The 16990-nt window shown below is 48.3% G+C and overlaps 1 protein-coding gene across 2 annotated transcripts in view; it reads right to left on the reverse strand.

Moving 5' to 3' along the window:
* Nucleotides 1–15597, reverse strand: part of Itpr2 (inositol 1,4,5-trisphosphate receptor type 2) — a 457151-nt gene extending 441554 nt beyond the window's left edge. For both annotated transcript variants that reach the window (XM_045139538.1, XM_045139536.1), the window contains exon 1: nt 15441–15597. In XM_045139538.1, the coding sequence (XP_044995473.1) occupies nt 15441–15532 (92 nt within the window). In that variant the 5' untranslated portion in view covers nt 15533–15597. The remainder of the gene's footprint in view (nt 1–15440) is intronic.
* Between the last annotated feature and the right edge of the window lie 1393 nt (nt 15598–16990).

Below are 16990 nucleotides of genomic sequence, written 5' to 3' on the forward strand. Positions count from 1 at the left end.
TCTTACTTCTAGATAGAACCTCAACAAAGCAGTCTGAATTCTAAGAACTGAGATATGAGCTCAGATTACATGGTGTTCACTTCCTTAGCCTTTCCTCGAAGTCCTGTGCATCTATGATCTTGTCAGCTTATTAAAACACCACAAGGAAAAGAGGACAGTCCACACCAAGTGAGAGAGAAATAGACAGCTGGAGAAATGGCTTAGCGGCTAAGACGCTTGCCTATGAACAGATGTACAAGGTGGCACATGCGTCTAGAGTTCATGTGTAGTGACTAGAGGCCCTGGCGTGCCCATTCTCTCTGTCTCTCCCTTTCTCTCAAACACATACAATATTTTTAAAAATCGATTAAATGCTAGAAATGGAGGCGACAAGGAATAGTGAGTAAACCTATCAACACACACTGTCAATGCCCCCAAACGCTGCCGGCCTCCTTCCTGGCCAGGCTTTGGAGCCCCAAGCTCATCACATCAGGGCTCAGAAGACCCGAAGCGCACCGCAGAGACTTAAAGCTACCAGGATGTGATCTCAGAGGGTCTGGATCAAGTTGAAACCTCTCGTATTTGGTAAGTAAGCAAAAAATGTGTTCCCAAATCAGTTCTCCTGTCTTTGTATATTGTAACAAATTTCTTTGGGGACTTGGGGGCTATGAAAACAGACAGTAAATTTCACTGAGTTTTTAAAACGGAACAAGAAAGTGCCAAGAATGCACGCTCAATTATGGGTGCTAATTGTGAGACAAATGGCAATCCTGGGCTGAAGAGATGGCTTAGCGGTTAAGTGCTTGCCTGTGAAGCCTAAGGACCCCGGTTCGAGGCTCGGTTCCCCGGGTCCCACGTTAGCCAGATGCACAAGGGCGCACACGCGTCTGGAGTTCGTTTGCAGAGGCTGGAAGCCCTGGCGCGCCCATTCTCTCTCTCTCCCTCTATCTGTCTTTCTCTCTGTGTCTGTCGCTCTTAAATAAATAAATAAAAATAAAATAAAAATTTAAAAAGACAAAAAAAAAAAAAAAAAAAAAACAAATGGCAATCCTAATTAGTGATCCTGTAAAGTCCAGCTCAAATGCCGTCTCCTCCTTGAAGGTCACCTGTCCCTCAGGTCATCCCGGGTGAGAGAGAAAAATTTGACTCTCCTGAGCTCCTGCGACACTGGTTTAGAGCATTTGAAAAGAACCGCCTTACATCATGATTATAATACATCTAATTACTAGCCACCACACTGATTTCTCAACTTATTAAACACCTCCTATGTAATGGGACTTAGGTCATGTGCTGGGCAGGAAGGATTCAAAAGACCTTGGTCTCACAGCCTTTACGACACCAACAGTAAAGGTGTCAGGTGTTCTCATGTGTCAAATGTCACAGGACAAATTCTCAAAGGGAGATTCCATTTTCTGAGACAGGGATTCACAGGTTAGTATTTGGTACCTCCACATATGTAGCACTAAACCATCCCCATTGCAAGGGCTCAACAAAGACATTCACTGAATTAATGAATGAATCAATCAATATACTAAAGCACATGCCCAAGAGAGTCACTGGGCTGGATTCATGATGGCTCACTTGCAATTTCATGATTAAATAGTTTGATTCTGAACAACCTGATATTATATCTTTAATATTTTCATTCATTTACTTGCGAGAGAGAGAAAGAGGCAGACAGAAAGAGAGCAAGAATAGGCATGAGAGCCTCTCTCCAGTGCAAACCAACTCCAGACACTCACGACGCACACTATACATCTGCCTTTACATGTTGACAATCCAACCTGGGCTGTTAGGCTTTGCAAGCATCCACTTTTAACTGCTGAGCCATCTCTACATCCCCAACTTGATATTTTAACTCATTCTTTTTAAATTATTTATTTATTTGCACATATGTGTAGTGGGGGGGCGCTGGTGCCAGGGTCTCTTGCCCACTAGAGAGTAGCCATCTAGCTTCACATGGTTGACTGGGAAGTTGAACCCTGGGCTGGTAGGCTCTGCAAGCAAGCACCTTTAACCACTAAGTCACCTCCCCAGCCCCTTAACTCCTGATTTACGATAGAAGATTCGTAGGCTGGTACTGCAACCCAGTGTATAATAGCTATCGTTAACCGATTGCTCCTGACGTGAATTTTGATGGAGTTCATTCATCCATTTCAAAGACAGCCCACAAAAGCTCAGTTGATCTATTTCAATCTCACACCAACAGAAAGCACGCACACGCAGGCCAGAGAAGCTGGCGGTACAACTTCTTCGTCCTGAGTAAGAAGGTTTCTGATGTAACCAGGGGAGCCACGGTCAAATGCATGCCCTCTTACGTGTGTGTGTGTGTGTGTGTGTGTGTACACAGGCTCCTAACACAACACAGACTGCGTGTTCACATTAGCGAGGTGAATTAGCCACTGTAATTGCTCAGCATGGCTAGCCAGACAGACTTTTCTTTTTTCCAGAATGCATTTTAAAACAAGAGTAACAACTAGGAACAGAACTGGAATTGTAAACACATGACTGTCTATTTCAGTGACACGCAGCTTCCTACTTTGTGGTTTTCCTCCACTGAGCGTGACCAGGAAGCAACTTTATTACACCTACTTTTCAAAACCAACACTGCCTATGAACTCCGACAAGAAACCGAAGAAGTGGTCAAACATCGCCTTCATTTCAGCGAACTCCTGAACGTGGAGGTAACAGGTTATGGGCACAGACAGGAACACCAACGCGGAGTCACGCATCTCCTAGCCATGCCATCTGCCCGTGGCAACTGCGTGTACAGTTTTGATGCCTTGTATTAAAATGGTGTGGTTTTCCTCAAGTCATTTATTAAAAACTTTGCCATCTTGAGTCAGAATGGTACTAGAAAAAAACAACCAAAAAGCTAGTCATTTGGAAAGGTACAGTTTTACCCTTTACATATATGCTAGATCAAAGTGATCACTTTTCAGCCGGGCGTGGTGGCGCACGCCTTTAATCCCAGCACTTGGGAGGCAGAGGTAGGAGGATTGGCAGGAGTTCAAGGCCATTCTGAGATGACAGAGTTAATTCCAGGTCAGCCTGGCCCAGAGTGAGACCCTACCTCGAAAAACCAAAAAAAAAAAAAAAAAAAAAAAAAAAAAAAATCACTTTTCTAAAGAAATTATATATATTTGGTTTTTTGAGGTAGGGTCTCACTCTAGCCCAGAATGACCTGGAACTCACTATGGAGTCTCAGGGTGGCCTCGAACTCATGGCAATCCTCCTACCTCTGCCTCCCGAGTGCTGGGATTAAAGGTGTGCACCACCATGCCCAGCCATGAAATTATATTCTAATCTAATAATCCACTGCTAAATTCTGATGTTTTAAAATATTGATTTACCTGCAAGCAGAGAGACAGCGAGAATCAGTGTACCAAGACCTCCTAATTCTTCAACCGAACCCCAGACACATGAGCCACTTTGTACATCTGGCTTTATGTAGGTACTGGGGAGTCAAACCCAGGCTGTCAGGCTTTGCAAGCAAGCACCTTAACTTCCCAGCCTTAAGTTTTGATGTTTTAATTTGTTTTTGTTTTTCAAGGTAGGGTCTCCCTCTAGCTCAGGCTGACCTGGAATTCACTATGTAGTCTCAGGGTGGCCTCGAACTCACGGTGATCCTCCTACCTCTGCCTCCCGAGTGCTGGGATTAAAGGCGTGCACCACCACACCCAGCTTAAGTTCTGATATTTTTTATAAGGTAAATTTCAGCCAAGTGTAGTGGTTCTCACCTATAATCTCAGCACTTGGAAAGTTGAAACAGGAAGATTATTGTGAGTTTCAGGCCAGCCTGGGGTATGTAATAAGTTCTAGGCCAGCTTGAGCTACAGAGTAAATCTCTGTAGGTACAAGTGGCGGTTATTACACTGTAAAGTTGTCATGAAAGTTCATGGTGACTTCTCATACATCCCTCTATGAAGAAGGCCCTGCATCTGGAACATCACTGTGGTAGTTTGAATGGATGCCCCCCCACCCCCATAGATTCAGGAGTTTTATTAAAGCTTCTTGCATTTCCAGCTGCCCAGCTGGAGGAGGTGTCACTGGGAGCTCCTGGGGTCCAGTGCTAAGGTGTTCCTGGAGGCGGATCTGAATTCCAGCCTAAGGTACGCAGAGGCTTGAGCTGTGCCTGGGTTCCTGGAGTGTGCTTGCTTTGGGCGCTGTGGTGGTTATTTCTCTCTGTGTGGCTCTGTGAAAGGGAGCCAGCTTCTTCTGCCATTATGGGACTTCCTTTGGATCTGTAAGCTTCAAACAAATTCTGTTCTTCCTATAAACTGTATCTCGTTTGGAGGTTCATCCCAACAACGCGGAGCTGTCTACGACAGTCACTGTGTAAGTTTGGGACTGTAGTGCTCTGTCTATGTGGTCTGTGTTCTTCCCACAGCAGCCCTGCAGGAACAGCCCAGATGGAAAACGCAACTGTGAAAAGGGCTCAGAGTTCCACAGGCCCATGGAAACGGCATCTGGTAAATCTAGACCGAAGCTAGGGGTTGCTTCTGAATTTCTGCTAGTTGAGGTCAGGTGAGCTGGGCACGTGAGGAGGGACAGTCACTTCCCTGCCTGAGCTATTGTGCCAGGGAGGCTCTGAAACCGCAGTGTTGTTCAGGGAGTGAGTGAGCCCAGGTTTAAGCAACAGTGAACGTTCCAGCTTTGCATTCACCACTTCAGTAAATGTCTTTGAGGGCTGGAGAGATGGCTCAGCAGCAGTTAAAGCGCTTGCCTACAAAGCCAAAGAACCCAGGTTCGATTCCCCAGGACCCATGTAAGCCAGATGCACAAGGTGGTGCATGCATCTGGAGTTCGTTTGCAGTGGCTGGAGGCCCTCATGTGCCCATTCCTCCCTAACCACCAACCCCCCGGCTCTGTCTCTCTAGTAAATGAATTATAAAAATTAGGGCTGGAGGGATGGCTTAGTAGTCAACATATTTGTCTGCAAAGCCAAAGGACCCAGGTTCTGTTCCCCAGGGACCACATTAGCCAGATGCACAAGGGGGCGCACGCATCTGGAGTTCATTTGCAATACTGGAGGCCCTGGCCTGCCCATTCTCTCTCTCTTTCTCTCTTTCCCCCCCTTTCTCTATCAAATAAATATATAAATAAAAATAAAATATTAAAATAAAGAAAGTATCTTTGAGCTAAATCACTCTTCTACCCTGAGGCTCCCCAGCACAACTCAGTGATGAAGATTCTATCGTTGTTTTCTTTCCATGAGAGAAAGATGCAAGTAGGTGCTGATATCACACTGCCATATGCCCTAACCAAAACAAAGCTAAAAAGTTTACATGCATATTTTTTTGTAGAAAATAACACCTATTTGTTGGGAAAGTACAATGTGGAAAACACGAAGCATATTACAAACTATGCAGAAAGAAAAGTTGGCTCTAACTATGAGGCACTCAGAGACTGAGGATAGCTGTGAGTTTGAGGTCAGCCTGGGCTAGAGTGAGAACTGGCCTCAGATATACACAGCAAAACAAAAAGAGCAAATAAGGGCTGGAGAGATAGCTCAGCAGCTAAGGCATTTTCTTGCAAAGCCAAAGGATGCAGGTTCAATTCCCCAGGACCCACTATAGCCAGCTTTACCAGGGGGCGCCTGTGTCTAGAGTTCCTTGCAGTGGCTGGAGGCCCTGGCACGCTCATTCTCTCATTTTCTCTCCCTCTTTCTCTGTCAAATAAATAAACAGAGAAATGGCTTAGTGGTTAAGGCATTTGCCTGAGAAGCCAAAGGACCCAGGTTCAACAAAACAAGGAGCACACGAGTCTGGAGTTTGTTTGTAGTGGCTGAAAGCCCTGATATGCCCATTGTCTCTCTCTCTCCCTTACTCTACCTCTTTCCCTCTCTCAAATAAATAAATAAATAAAAATAAAATATTTAAGCCGGGCGTGGTGGCACACACCTTTAATCCCAGCACTGAGGAGGCAGAGGTGGGAGGATTGCCCTGTGTTCAAGGCCACCCTGAGACTACATAGTTAATTCCAGGTCAGAACAGAGTGAGACCCTACCTCGAAAAACCAAATAATAATACTAATAATAAAATTAAATTTAGAAATAAAATATTTAATTTAAAAAAAGAATAAACGGTGAGCTGAATTAGCCAGAACCAAGCAGGAAGCGAAGACAGACAAGGGACCAATCGTGTGTCTCTCTGGAACCTGTGACCATGGGCCACCCATGGAAGCATCATCACAGGCTGCTCCACAGCTTCCTAAGACCTTGAATGTGGTTATCAACTATGCCCGTAACTGACCGTGCATCCCGGGTTCCTCATGGATAGATCCTGAGGGCACGTTCCCAAGTCAGACATAAAAGGTAGCAGTGGGGGTCCGAAGAGATGGCTCAGTGTGCCTGCAAAGCCTGAGGCGCCAGGTTCGATTCCCCAGTACCCAAGGAAAGCCAGATGGAAAGGGACGCATGCGTCTGGACTTCATTGGCAGTGGCTAGAGGCACTTGTGCGCCCATTCCCTAACTGCCTCTTTTCTCTCTGTCAGATAAATAATTTTTTTAAACATAGCAATGGCTCAAACCTACGTGTACCAAATGTACACACACACACATACACTTTTCACTTACTAATCTCTACACTTTAGGAATGGCCAAGAAGGGAGGATCCACTGTCATTGGTTCTACCGTCCCTCCATGCCAAGAATTCTGCTGCTCCACTCGGCCATGGATCCATCAATGCCCTTAGAAACACGAATGCCAGCTGTTAGGTGTGGCAGCCACACGGGGCAGGAGAGGGGTAGAATCTTACAGAAAAAAAATATGAGTTAGGCAAACTTCTAATCACAGCACTCAGGAGGGTAAGATAGGAGAACTGAAATTATTGTGAGTTCTCAGCCAACCTGGGCTACAAAGTGAGTTCCAGGGCAGCTTAGATGAGAGAAAGACCTGCCAAAAATAAATAAATAAATAAATTTAAATTAAAAAAAAAAAAGCAGGGCGTGGTGGTAATCAGGAGGCAGAGGTAGGAAGATCACCATGAGTTCGAGGCCACCTTGAGACTACGTAATAAATTTCAGGTTAGCCTGAGCTTGACTGAGACCCTACCTCAAAAGGAAAAGAGAGAGAGAGAGAAAGGAGAGGGCTAGTTAGCATTTGAACTTACACAGCTTATCTCCACATCTTTTCTTCCTTTAAAAAAAAAAAGTGAAAATTATAAACCTAAGATACATGACTATGAAAAGTCAGTTTATTCAAAATGCATTCACTATCTATATCCAGTTGGCTTTAATGTGGTTTACCGGGCTGGAGGGATGGCTTAACAGTTAAGGCGTTTGCCTGCAAAGCCAAAGGACCCAAGTTCAATTCCCCAGGACCCACATTAGCTAGATGCACAAGGTGACACATGTGTCTGGAGTTCATTTGCAATGGCTGGAGGCCCTGGTGCACCCATTCTCTCTCTCTCTCTCTCTCTCTCTCTCTCTCTCTCTCTCTCTCTCTCTCTCCCTCCCTCCCTCTTTCTTTCTCTCAAATAAATAAGTAAAAATACTGGAGCCCTGGTGTGACCATTTTCTCTCTATCTCTATCTGCCTCTTTCTTGTTCTCTCTCTGTCACTCTCAAATAAATAAATAAAAATGAACAAAAAAAATTTTTAAATAAATAAATAAAAATAAAAATAAAAATTATTAAAGTGGTTTACCATAAATACTTCCTACACAGATCTTTAAATAAAAATTTAAATTAGGAAATACAAACCAGGCCCCTTGCACCTATAAAACTGAGAGAAAAACAGTAACTGTGACCGATTTTGAAAAAAACTGAAGATTCAAAACACAAATACAGCTTCAAGGATAAATGAGAGAAATGCAGATTTTCACAACTGAGATGTTCACATTTCACACAAACAGGCTTTGAAAAACCACACTAAAGGTCAAAAGCAGGGTTAATTGGGCCTCTCCTCCTCCATTTTTTCTAGAGTAAGACTTTTTTCCCCTCAGCTGTTGCAACAGCTCACAGCCCAAGCCGGGGACTCTCGGACCGATGAGGGACCTCCCACATCTCCAGGCAGAAGGGCCTCCCCCAGGGGCCTGTTCAACTCAAAACCAGTAAAACCTCGTGACCTTCTCAGCTGAAAAATTCATTACTGCAAGATCTTCCAGGCTGGGGAGACAGCTCAGCAGTTACTGGCGCTTCCTTGCAAAGCCTGCGGTCTGGATTCGGTTCCTCAGTACCCATGTAAAGTCAGATGTCTACTGTGAGTCTGGAGTTTGTCTGCAGCAGGCAAGAGGCCTTGGCATACCAGTTCTATCTTCCTTTCCCCTTCCCTTCATAAATTATATATATATTTTTAAGTTTTTTGCTTTTATTAATTTATTATAGACAGAGAAAGCGGGGAGAGAGAATAGGCACACCAGGGCCTCTAGCTAATGCAAACAAACTCCAGGCGCATGTGCCACCATGTGCATCTGGCTTACGTGGGACCTGGAGAATCGAACCTGGGTCCTTTGGCTTTACTGGCAAGCGCCTTAACCACTAAACCATCTCTCCAGCCCATAAATAAATAATTTTTTTAAAACTCCCAATGAATAGCCTCTAATTAATATTAATTAATTAGAATATTAATATTAATGCTAGATAAACTGTATTAAATGAACCTCTCTTTATCACCTTGGAATGCCAAGTAAAGTCAGTTTTCAGCAACTTCTCTCCTAAACTCAATGTGCAAAAACACCCCAGATGAAAAAGGATCCGATGATGAGCTAAAAGGGAAATCCAAACTCTTAAGTCTAATTTTTAGCTCCTCCATGGATTTTTTTTAAAAGATTTTATTTTGATTTATTTATCTATTAGAGATAGACAGAGAGAGGGAGAGAAAGAGAAAGAGTAAGAATGGGCAAGCCAGGGCGTCCACCTGCTGCAAACAAACTCCAGACACATGCGCCACCATATGCATCTGGCCTACGTGGGACCTGGAGATTCGAACCTGGGTCCCTAGCCTAACCGCTAAGCCATCTCTCCCAGCCCTCCATGGATTTTTAATTGTTTTGCAGCAGGGTCTCACTCTAACTCAGACTGACCTGGAACTCACTCAAAAACACAGGCTGCCCTAGAACTCACAACAATCCTCCTGTCTAGGCCTCCCAAGTGCCGAGAATGTCGGGATACAACAGCACGCCCAGCCTCCATGGATCGTTGTTCACACTGTGGTGGAATGAGTTTGACTGAACAGACACAGCGCTGTGGCTTCTTAGTCACCTCTCTTGTTCATAAGCCTCTGAAGGAAGTTTATGATTATATATGCAAAAATAAAGGCATGATGTGAGCTTTTGCTCAATTTTGTAACACCCTCCTAGATGAGGGAGGACGGTATCTACTCCTTCTTAGTCCAAAGTATGCCAACATACAAAGAGAACAGGTGATGTGAGCAAGATCACACAGCCAATTAGCAGCAGACGCAGGACAACAGACCTCCAACTAACAGAAAGCTGAGAAATTCAACTACAAGTCTCCCTCTATATTTGATAGTGAATGTGCATAAATGGGACCCTAGTAACATAACGGCAATGTAATAAGAAGCCACAGATACCGTGACCTCTGGTTTCACAGCCCTTGAACCAGCTGGCAAAATAAAATGTCTAGCTGGGCACGCCTTTAATGCCAGCACTCGGGAGGCAGAGGTAGAAGGATCACCATGAGTTCAAGGCCAGCCTGAGACTACATAATGAAGTCCAGGTCAGCCTGGGCTAGAGAGAGACACTACCTTGGGACAAAAATCATAAAATGTTTCCAAGTAGACTCTAACAAGTAGGGGTGCCCCCCACAACATCTATATAGATAAGGTTTCATTTGACTGGGGCATATGCTGTGGAAAATCGGAGGACAATGTGGTTCCACAAGCTACAAAAAGTTTTAAACATGAAGACTGTGCATGGACACCACACACACACACACACACACACACACACACACACACACACTAAGTAATGCCACACACAAGCATCTGAGACAATGAATTAATCATGGTCCCAGTGAACAGTCTGATTTCTTTTTTTTGTTTGGTTTTTTTTTGTTTTTGTTTTTGTTTTTCCAGGTAGGGTCTCACTCTGGTCCAGGCTGACCTGGAATTAACTCTGTCATCTCAGGGTGGCCTTGAACTCATGGCAATCCTCCTACCTCTGCCTCCCGATTGCTGGGATTAAAGGCGTGCGCCACCACGCCCGGCTGAACAGTCTGATTTCTCAAGGTGAAAGTTCTATCATCTGTATCTTAAATGCCTCCCAAAGGGTTCTGTGTAAATGGTGGTCTGTTAAGAAGTGGTAAAACCTGGGCTGAGGAGAAGGCTTTGCAGTTAAGGCACTTGCCTGCAAAACCAAAGAACCCAGGTTCAACTCCCCCAGGACCCACATAAGCCACATGCACAAGGGGCGCACACGTCTGGAGTTTGCAGTGGCTGGAGGCCCTGGCACACCCATCTGGCTCTTTCTCTCTCTCTCTCTCATAAATAAAATGAAAAAAATTTTTTTTAATTTTTTTGGAAAAAAGAATCGGTGGAACCTTTAAGAGGTGGGGCCAGTGGGAGGAAGTTAAGCCACTGCACACAGGAAGAGGATGTTGGGGTCCTAGTTTCCTCTCTTCCCTCTTCAATGCTCACATGACACAAGGTGAACCTATGCCCAGTGTGCTGACCGTGGTCCGCGGTGCCACTGTAGTCCCAAAGCAGTGAGGCCAACTTGGTCGTGGTCTGAACCGTCCAAAACCAGGAGCCTTCTGTCTTTATAAGCTGACTGAAGCGAGTGTTTACTTACAGTGATGAAAAGCTGACTAACGCAACAAGCATAAGATATTATCTTCCAGGGCCTTAATTAAGCCATTCCAAAATTAAATGGGAGAAACTTTTCACTCCTTAATTTTGAAAAACTGTCTTATTAGACAAAACCCCTAACTTTCAAGACTACCTGGATGTTAACTAAAATCAACGAGGTAAAGAATAGAACATGAACAACATGGTCCCTTTAAAAATTAAACAAACCTGGGCTGGAATATGATGGCTTAGTGGTTAAGGCACTTACTTACAAAGCCAAAGGACTCAGGTTCGATTCCCCGGGACCTACGTTAGCCAGATGCACAAAGGGGCACATGTGTCTGGAGTTCCTTTGCAGTGGCTGGAGGCCCTGGCCATTCTCCCTCTCTCTCTTTCTTTTTCTCGTCCTCTTTCTTTTTTTTTAATTTTTCAAAAATTAAACCAGCTTGGGCCAGAGAGATGGCTTAGCGGTTAAGCGTTTGCCGGTGAAGCCTAAGGACCCCGGTTGGAGGCTCAATTCCCCAGGACCCACGTTAGCCAGATGCACAAGGAGGCACACGCATCTGGAGTTTGTTTGTAGTGACTGGAGGCCCTGGCGCGCCCATTCTCTCTCCCTCTCTCTCTTTATCTGTCTTTCTCGCTCTATCTGTCGCACTCAAATAAATAAATAAATAATGAACCAAAAAAAAATTAAATCAGCTGGGTGTGGTGGCGCACATCTTTAATCCCAGCACTTGGGAGGCAGAGGTGGGAGAACCAGTGTGAGTTTGAGGCCAGCCTGGGACTAGAGAGTGAGTCCAAGGTCAGCCTGGGCTAGAGTAAGACCTTACCACAGAAAACCAAAAAAAAAAAAAAAAAAAAAATTAAACCAACCTGGGCATGGTGACACACACTTTTAATCCCAGCACTCGGGAGGCAGAAATAAGAGGATCGCCATGAGTTCAAGGCCACCCTGAGACTACATAATGAATTCCAGGTCTGCCTGAGCTAGAGTGAGACCCTACCTCGAAAAATCAAAAAAAAAAAAAAAAAAAAGTAGCAGATTCTTTCTGAAGCCATCTTGCAAGCTTTTCCAACACTGATACATGCCTAACTCACAGCATCATTTGGAAGTGTTTGTTAATAAGATAATTAATAATTCCAGGCTTAACTCTCTTTCACATTCCAAATTAAAAAATAATAATAATAATAACAACACATTTTCCAACCTGATTTTTTTTTTGAAGCAGAAAAGGACTTTATTCTTAAGCATCAGAGATGTAGCAATGACATTTTTTGTCCAATGCAATGCTCATCTGGAATATTTCGTGAGCCTTGTCTTTACCCAGAACCCATTAAAGTCCTGGGCTAGCATTGGGCTGCCCTTTGGGTACCCTTTGGACACAATTCACTGACGGCCAGGAATTGCATCAGGGCACATCAGCAATGACTTTTACTATAACTGCCCTTTGAAAAACTATTCAGAGTCAGGTGCCAGGAGACAAGCTCAGTCGTCCCGCCTCCTGACCACACGTTACTTGCACCTCTGTTACCTCTGAGCCCTCAACCTATTAAAGGAATATCAAATCAGAGCACCAAGTTCCATTCTAGCAACCTCCTTCAACTTGGAATCCAGCTGCAGGAAGACCTTGACAGATTCCCCTCAGCAAGACTCTTTTCAAAAATATATTTGATTTATTTGACAGAGAGAGAAAGAGGCAGAAAGGGAGGGAACAGGGGAGAGAATGGGCACGCCAGGGCCTCCAGCCACTGCAAAGGAACTCCAGACACATGTGCCCCCTTGTGTATCTGGCTCACATGGGTCCTGGGGAATCGAACCGAGGTCCTTTGGCTTCGCAGACAAATGCCTTAAACGCTAAGCCATCCCTCCAGCCCGGGACTCTTTCCACTACAGAAAGTAATGCACGACGCAGAAGAAACTCAAACTTTCAAATCGCCAGCAAGAAGCACTAAGGAGATGGGGGGCACTGATGCGGGGAAACACACGTGGCTGGGAACGAGAGAGAAGGGTCAGCTCGCTGCTGTGGATGCAAACGCCCTCCTTCTCCTTCTGGTGCCCAGTCACGTCACTCCGTCCGCCTCCATCTCCGGACTTCTGACCCGAGGAGGGCAGACTCGGTTACAAGTCGTGGCTGCTGCCATCTTTAGCCCTTCAATGCTTGCTTCGTAGCTGGGCGTGGTGGCGCGCACCTTCAATCCCAGCACCTGGGAGGCCGAGGCAAGAGGATGGCTGTGAGTTCGAGGCCACCCTGAGACTACATAGTGAATTCCCAGGTCAGCCTGGGCCAGAGTGAGACCCTACCTTGAAAAAAACCAAAAAATAAAAAAATAAAAAATGCTTGCTTGTCAGTTGCCCCCAGGTGGACCTTGCTGGGAGGCCAGTGTTGATGTTTTACACTCTGCTCCGGGCCTCTCCAGTGCGCTGTCCGCAAGTACAACTCTTGCCCAGTCACCAAGGTACTGATAATTACTGCAACAGCTAATTAACTTTCGTAAGTGGTTATTACCCGCCTTGCCATGTAAGCACTCTTCTTCCTTGCCACACCCTTGAGGTAGAAAACACTGAGTCCCATTTTTACTTTTTTTTTTAAGTTTTTTTTTTTTAGATATTTTATTTATTTGAGAGAGAGAGAGCGAGAAAGAGGCAGAGAGAGAAGGTGAATATGGGCACACCAGGGCCTCCTGCCACTGCAAATGAACTCCCTGGGCCACTTTGTGCATCTGGCTTTATGTGGGTCCTGGGGGATTGAACCCGGGCCTCCGGACTTTACAAGCAAGCACCTTTAACTGCTGAGAACATCTCCCCAGCTTGACTCCTGTTTTTTAACTTATTTATTTATTTCAAAGCAAGACCGAAAGAAGCAGAGAGAGAGAGAGTGTGTGTATGTGCATATGGGCACGCCAGGATTTCCTGCCACTGCAAATGAACGGCAAACATATACACTATCTGTGCCCGCCTTTACATGGGCACTGGGGAATGGAACCCGGGCCATCAGGATTTGCAAGCAAGTGCCTTAATGGCTGAGCCATCGCTCCAGCCCTGACTCCCATTTTTTAAGCTGAGGAGGCTGAAGCCAGATAGATGTCATAACCGGCCTATAGTCCTAAGATTCGCGTGCGAATACAACCCCCAAAACCTTCAGCTTCTGAAAACCCTCCTGCTCATCACTAAACTACACACCCCCGGGATGTCTCCTGAGGATGAAGCCACAGAGCCTATCTGCACAATGCTATCTGGGACCCCAAAGCTGAACTTGATTTCTCTCAGGAACAGCTGAGAGCTCACAGTTCACTAAGGCAGCACACGCGCTTGCCTCAGGCTTAATAACATCAGTGGAAAAGAGATTAAATTACAATCTACCTTCCTCCCCTCAGTCATTAGGGGAAACGCACACACATAACAGGAACTGCGGTGCCATCGGTGACTTCCACGCCTCCGCGCTGAGTGGGCAGCGCGCCCGTCAGTCCCAACAAGGCTCTCAGTCATGGCCAGGGGACACTGCGTGTGAAGTCATTAGCCTGACAGTCCAAGAACACTGACCCGTCTCAAATCCCCAAGACTGGGGAGTCTTAGGAGCCGGGACCCATCAAGTGGACCCAAACCCACCTGAGCATTAAAAATACACTGCAGTGTGCAACTAAACAGCGCTGTGCATGTCAGGACTGAAGGAAAATTCTGGTCATCAAAACAGCCCGGCCATGGCAGTGATGGCTCACATCTCTGATGCCAGCGCTCAGGGGGCAGGGGTGGGAGAAATGCCATGAGCTTAGGCCAGCCTGGGCCACACCAGTGAGTTCCACTAGTCAGTCACCCTGAGCCAGGGTGAGACCCCGCTTCAAAAGAAAGTCCAACCTATTTAAGACACCCTTTTAATATATGTTTGCACATGTATCTGTATTTATGTCATCTATAGCTATTTACATGTAAACACACGCATACATATATATGTATGTGTGGGTGCATGTATGTGTGTATATATAATATATATATATAATGTGTGTGTGTGTGTGTGTGTGTATATATATATATATATATACATATATATATATATATATATATATATATATCCCTGATTCATGATTAACTTTATTAATTTCAAGAACTTTGCAGTGTGCTGAGCGCCAAAAGAATCTGGGGCTATTTCACTGGGTCAAGACCAGAGACGGGTTCAGAAGGCAGAGTTCTGGAATCCCAGACACACACACACACACACACACACACACACACACACGCTGCCCACAGGGCCAGGCACGGTGAGCTCTCTTTTGGCAAGGCCAAAAGGAAATTACTTCAGCACAGAAGAGGTTTGCTAGCTCTTCTCCCAAGACAGAGCCACACCGGGGGGGCTGTGCACATCACCAGGGTTCAAGTCCAGGGCCACAGCCCCTCCCCACCCAGTGTGTGTGGGGGGGGGACCAGAGGCTGAGAGCCCCAGGGGGGCGAGATGGGAAAGGGGAGGTGTTTCATGAGAGAGAGGGGGAGAGAGAGAGAGAGAGAGAGAGAGAAACAGAAGAGCACGTTTGGAGCAAAGCAAGGCAAGGAGGACAGACGTCTCGGCAGGGGCCTGTCTCAGGGATTGGGAGCCACTTCCTCTTTTCGGATGAGCGTCGGGGTGGAGATCGCAGAGTGGCCGCCCGGAGGTGGTGGTCAGGCGACCGCGGGCAGGGGACAGGCACGGGGGTCCGCGCGCTGCCCAGCGCGTCCAGCTTACCCCAGGGTGCTGATGAAGCCGTTGACCGAGCCCTCCGCGTACAGGGACACGATGTCCCCGATGTAGAGGAAGCTGGACATTTTGTCAGACATGCTGCTTCATGCTCCGGGTGACCCGTCCGTCCCCTTCCCCTGCGGCCCGGGTGGAGAGAGGAGGAGGGAGCTCGGCTCCAAGTCGGCGGCGCGCGGCCCGCGGGGGGGGGGGGGGCGAGGTCGCTGCGGCCGGGGGACACCCGCGATGGCCGGGTCCTGCAGCCCGGCCGCGGGGGCTGGGGAGTGGGGAGGAGGGGGTCCCGTTCCCAGGCGCAGCGTCCTCCTCCTTTTCCGCGCGTCCCCCTCCCTGCCGTCCCCTCCGGACACTCTGTGGACCAGGTGGCGGTGCCCGTCCGTGGGACGAGGGGGCGGAGAGGAGCCCGGGACCGCCACGAGCCGCCAATCGGGCCGCGGAGGACGGGGGCGGAGCGCGGCGGGGCGGGGCGGCGCCGGGGAGGACGGGCGGAGCGGGGAGCCGGGCGCGGGGCGGCGCTGCGGGGACCCCGGGACACTGCCCGGCGGGCGCGCACGGGGCAGGGCCCGGGCGGTGGACGGCCCTGAAAACCAGATCGGGGTTGGCGGTGAGAAAGGGCGAGGAGGGGGCGCGAGAGGGACCCTGGCCGGCCTTGGGGGGCCCCCGGCGCGCACGGTGCAAGGCCTGGATGGTGGACGACCCTGAAAACCAGATCGGGGTTGGCGGTGAGAATGGGCGAGGAGGGGGCGCGAGAGGGACCCTGGCCGGCCTTGGGGGGCCCCCGGCGCGCACGGTGCAGGACCCGGGCGGTGGACGGCCCTGAAAACCAGATCGGGGTTGGCGGTGAGAATGGGCGAGGAGGGGGGAGCCCGAGAGGGACCCTGGCCGGCTTTGGGGGCCCCCGGCGCGCACGGGGCATGGCCCGGGCGGTGGACGGCCCTGAAAACCAGATCGGGGTTGGCGGTGAGAACGGGCGAGGAGGGGGCGCGAGAGGGACCCTGGCCGGCCTTGGGGGGCCCCCGGCGCGCACGGTGCAGGACCCGGGCGGTGGACGGCCCTGAAAACCAGATCGGGGTTGGCGGTGAGAATGGGCGAGGAGGGGGCGCGAGAGGGACCCTGGCCGGCCTTGGGGGGCCCCCGGCGCGCACGGTGCATGGCCCGGGCGGTGGACGACCCTGAAAACCAGATCGGGGTTGGCGGTGAGAATGGGCGAGGAGAGGGGAGCCGGAGAGGGACCCTGGCCGGCTTTGGGGGATGCAGGCTGGGGACGCCAGGACCGCGGAGGGGGCGGGGGGGGATTGAGACCTGGAGCATGGACCACCCCGGCAGGGGAAGTCAAGGGGGCTTGAGGGACTGGAGGAATCCGCGATCCAGAGGGTGCAAGGGGGACCCTGGCCTTGGGGGAACCGGGCTGGCTGCCACCCTGGAAGCAAGCAAGGGACCTGGACCTCGGGGACCTACAGTCTGGGCCTGGGGCTGTGGCCTGATGAAGATCCCTGAAAGGATCAAGCAGGACCTGCGTAGAAAAAGAAAGAAAACGAAAG

The sequence above is a fragment of the Jaculus jaculus genome, chromosome 22, assembly GCF_020740685.1.
Source record: "Jaculus jaculus isolate mJacJac1 chromosome 22, mJacJac1.mat.Y.cur, whole genome shotgun sequence".
Classification (NCBI taxonomy): Eukaryota; Metazoa; Chordata; class Mammalia; order Rodentia; family Dipodidae; genus Jaculus; species Jaculus jaculus.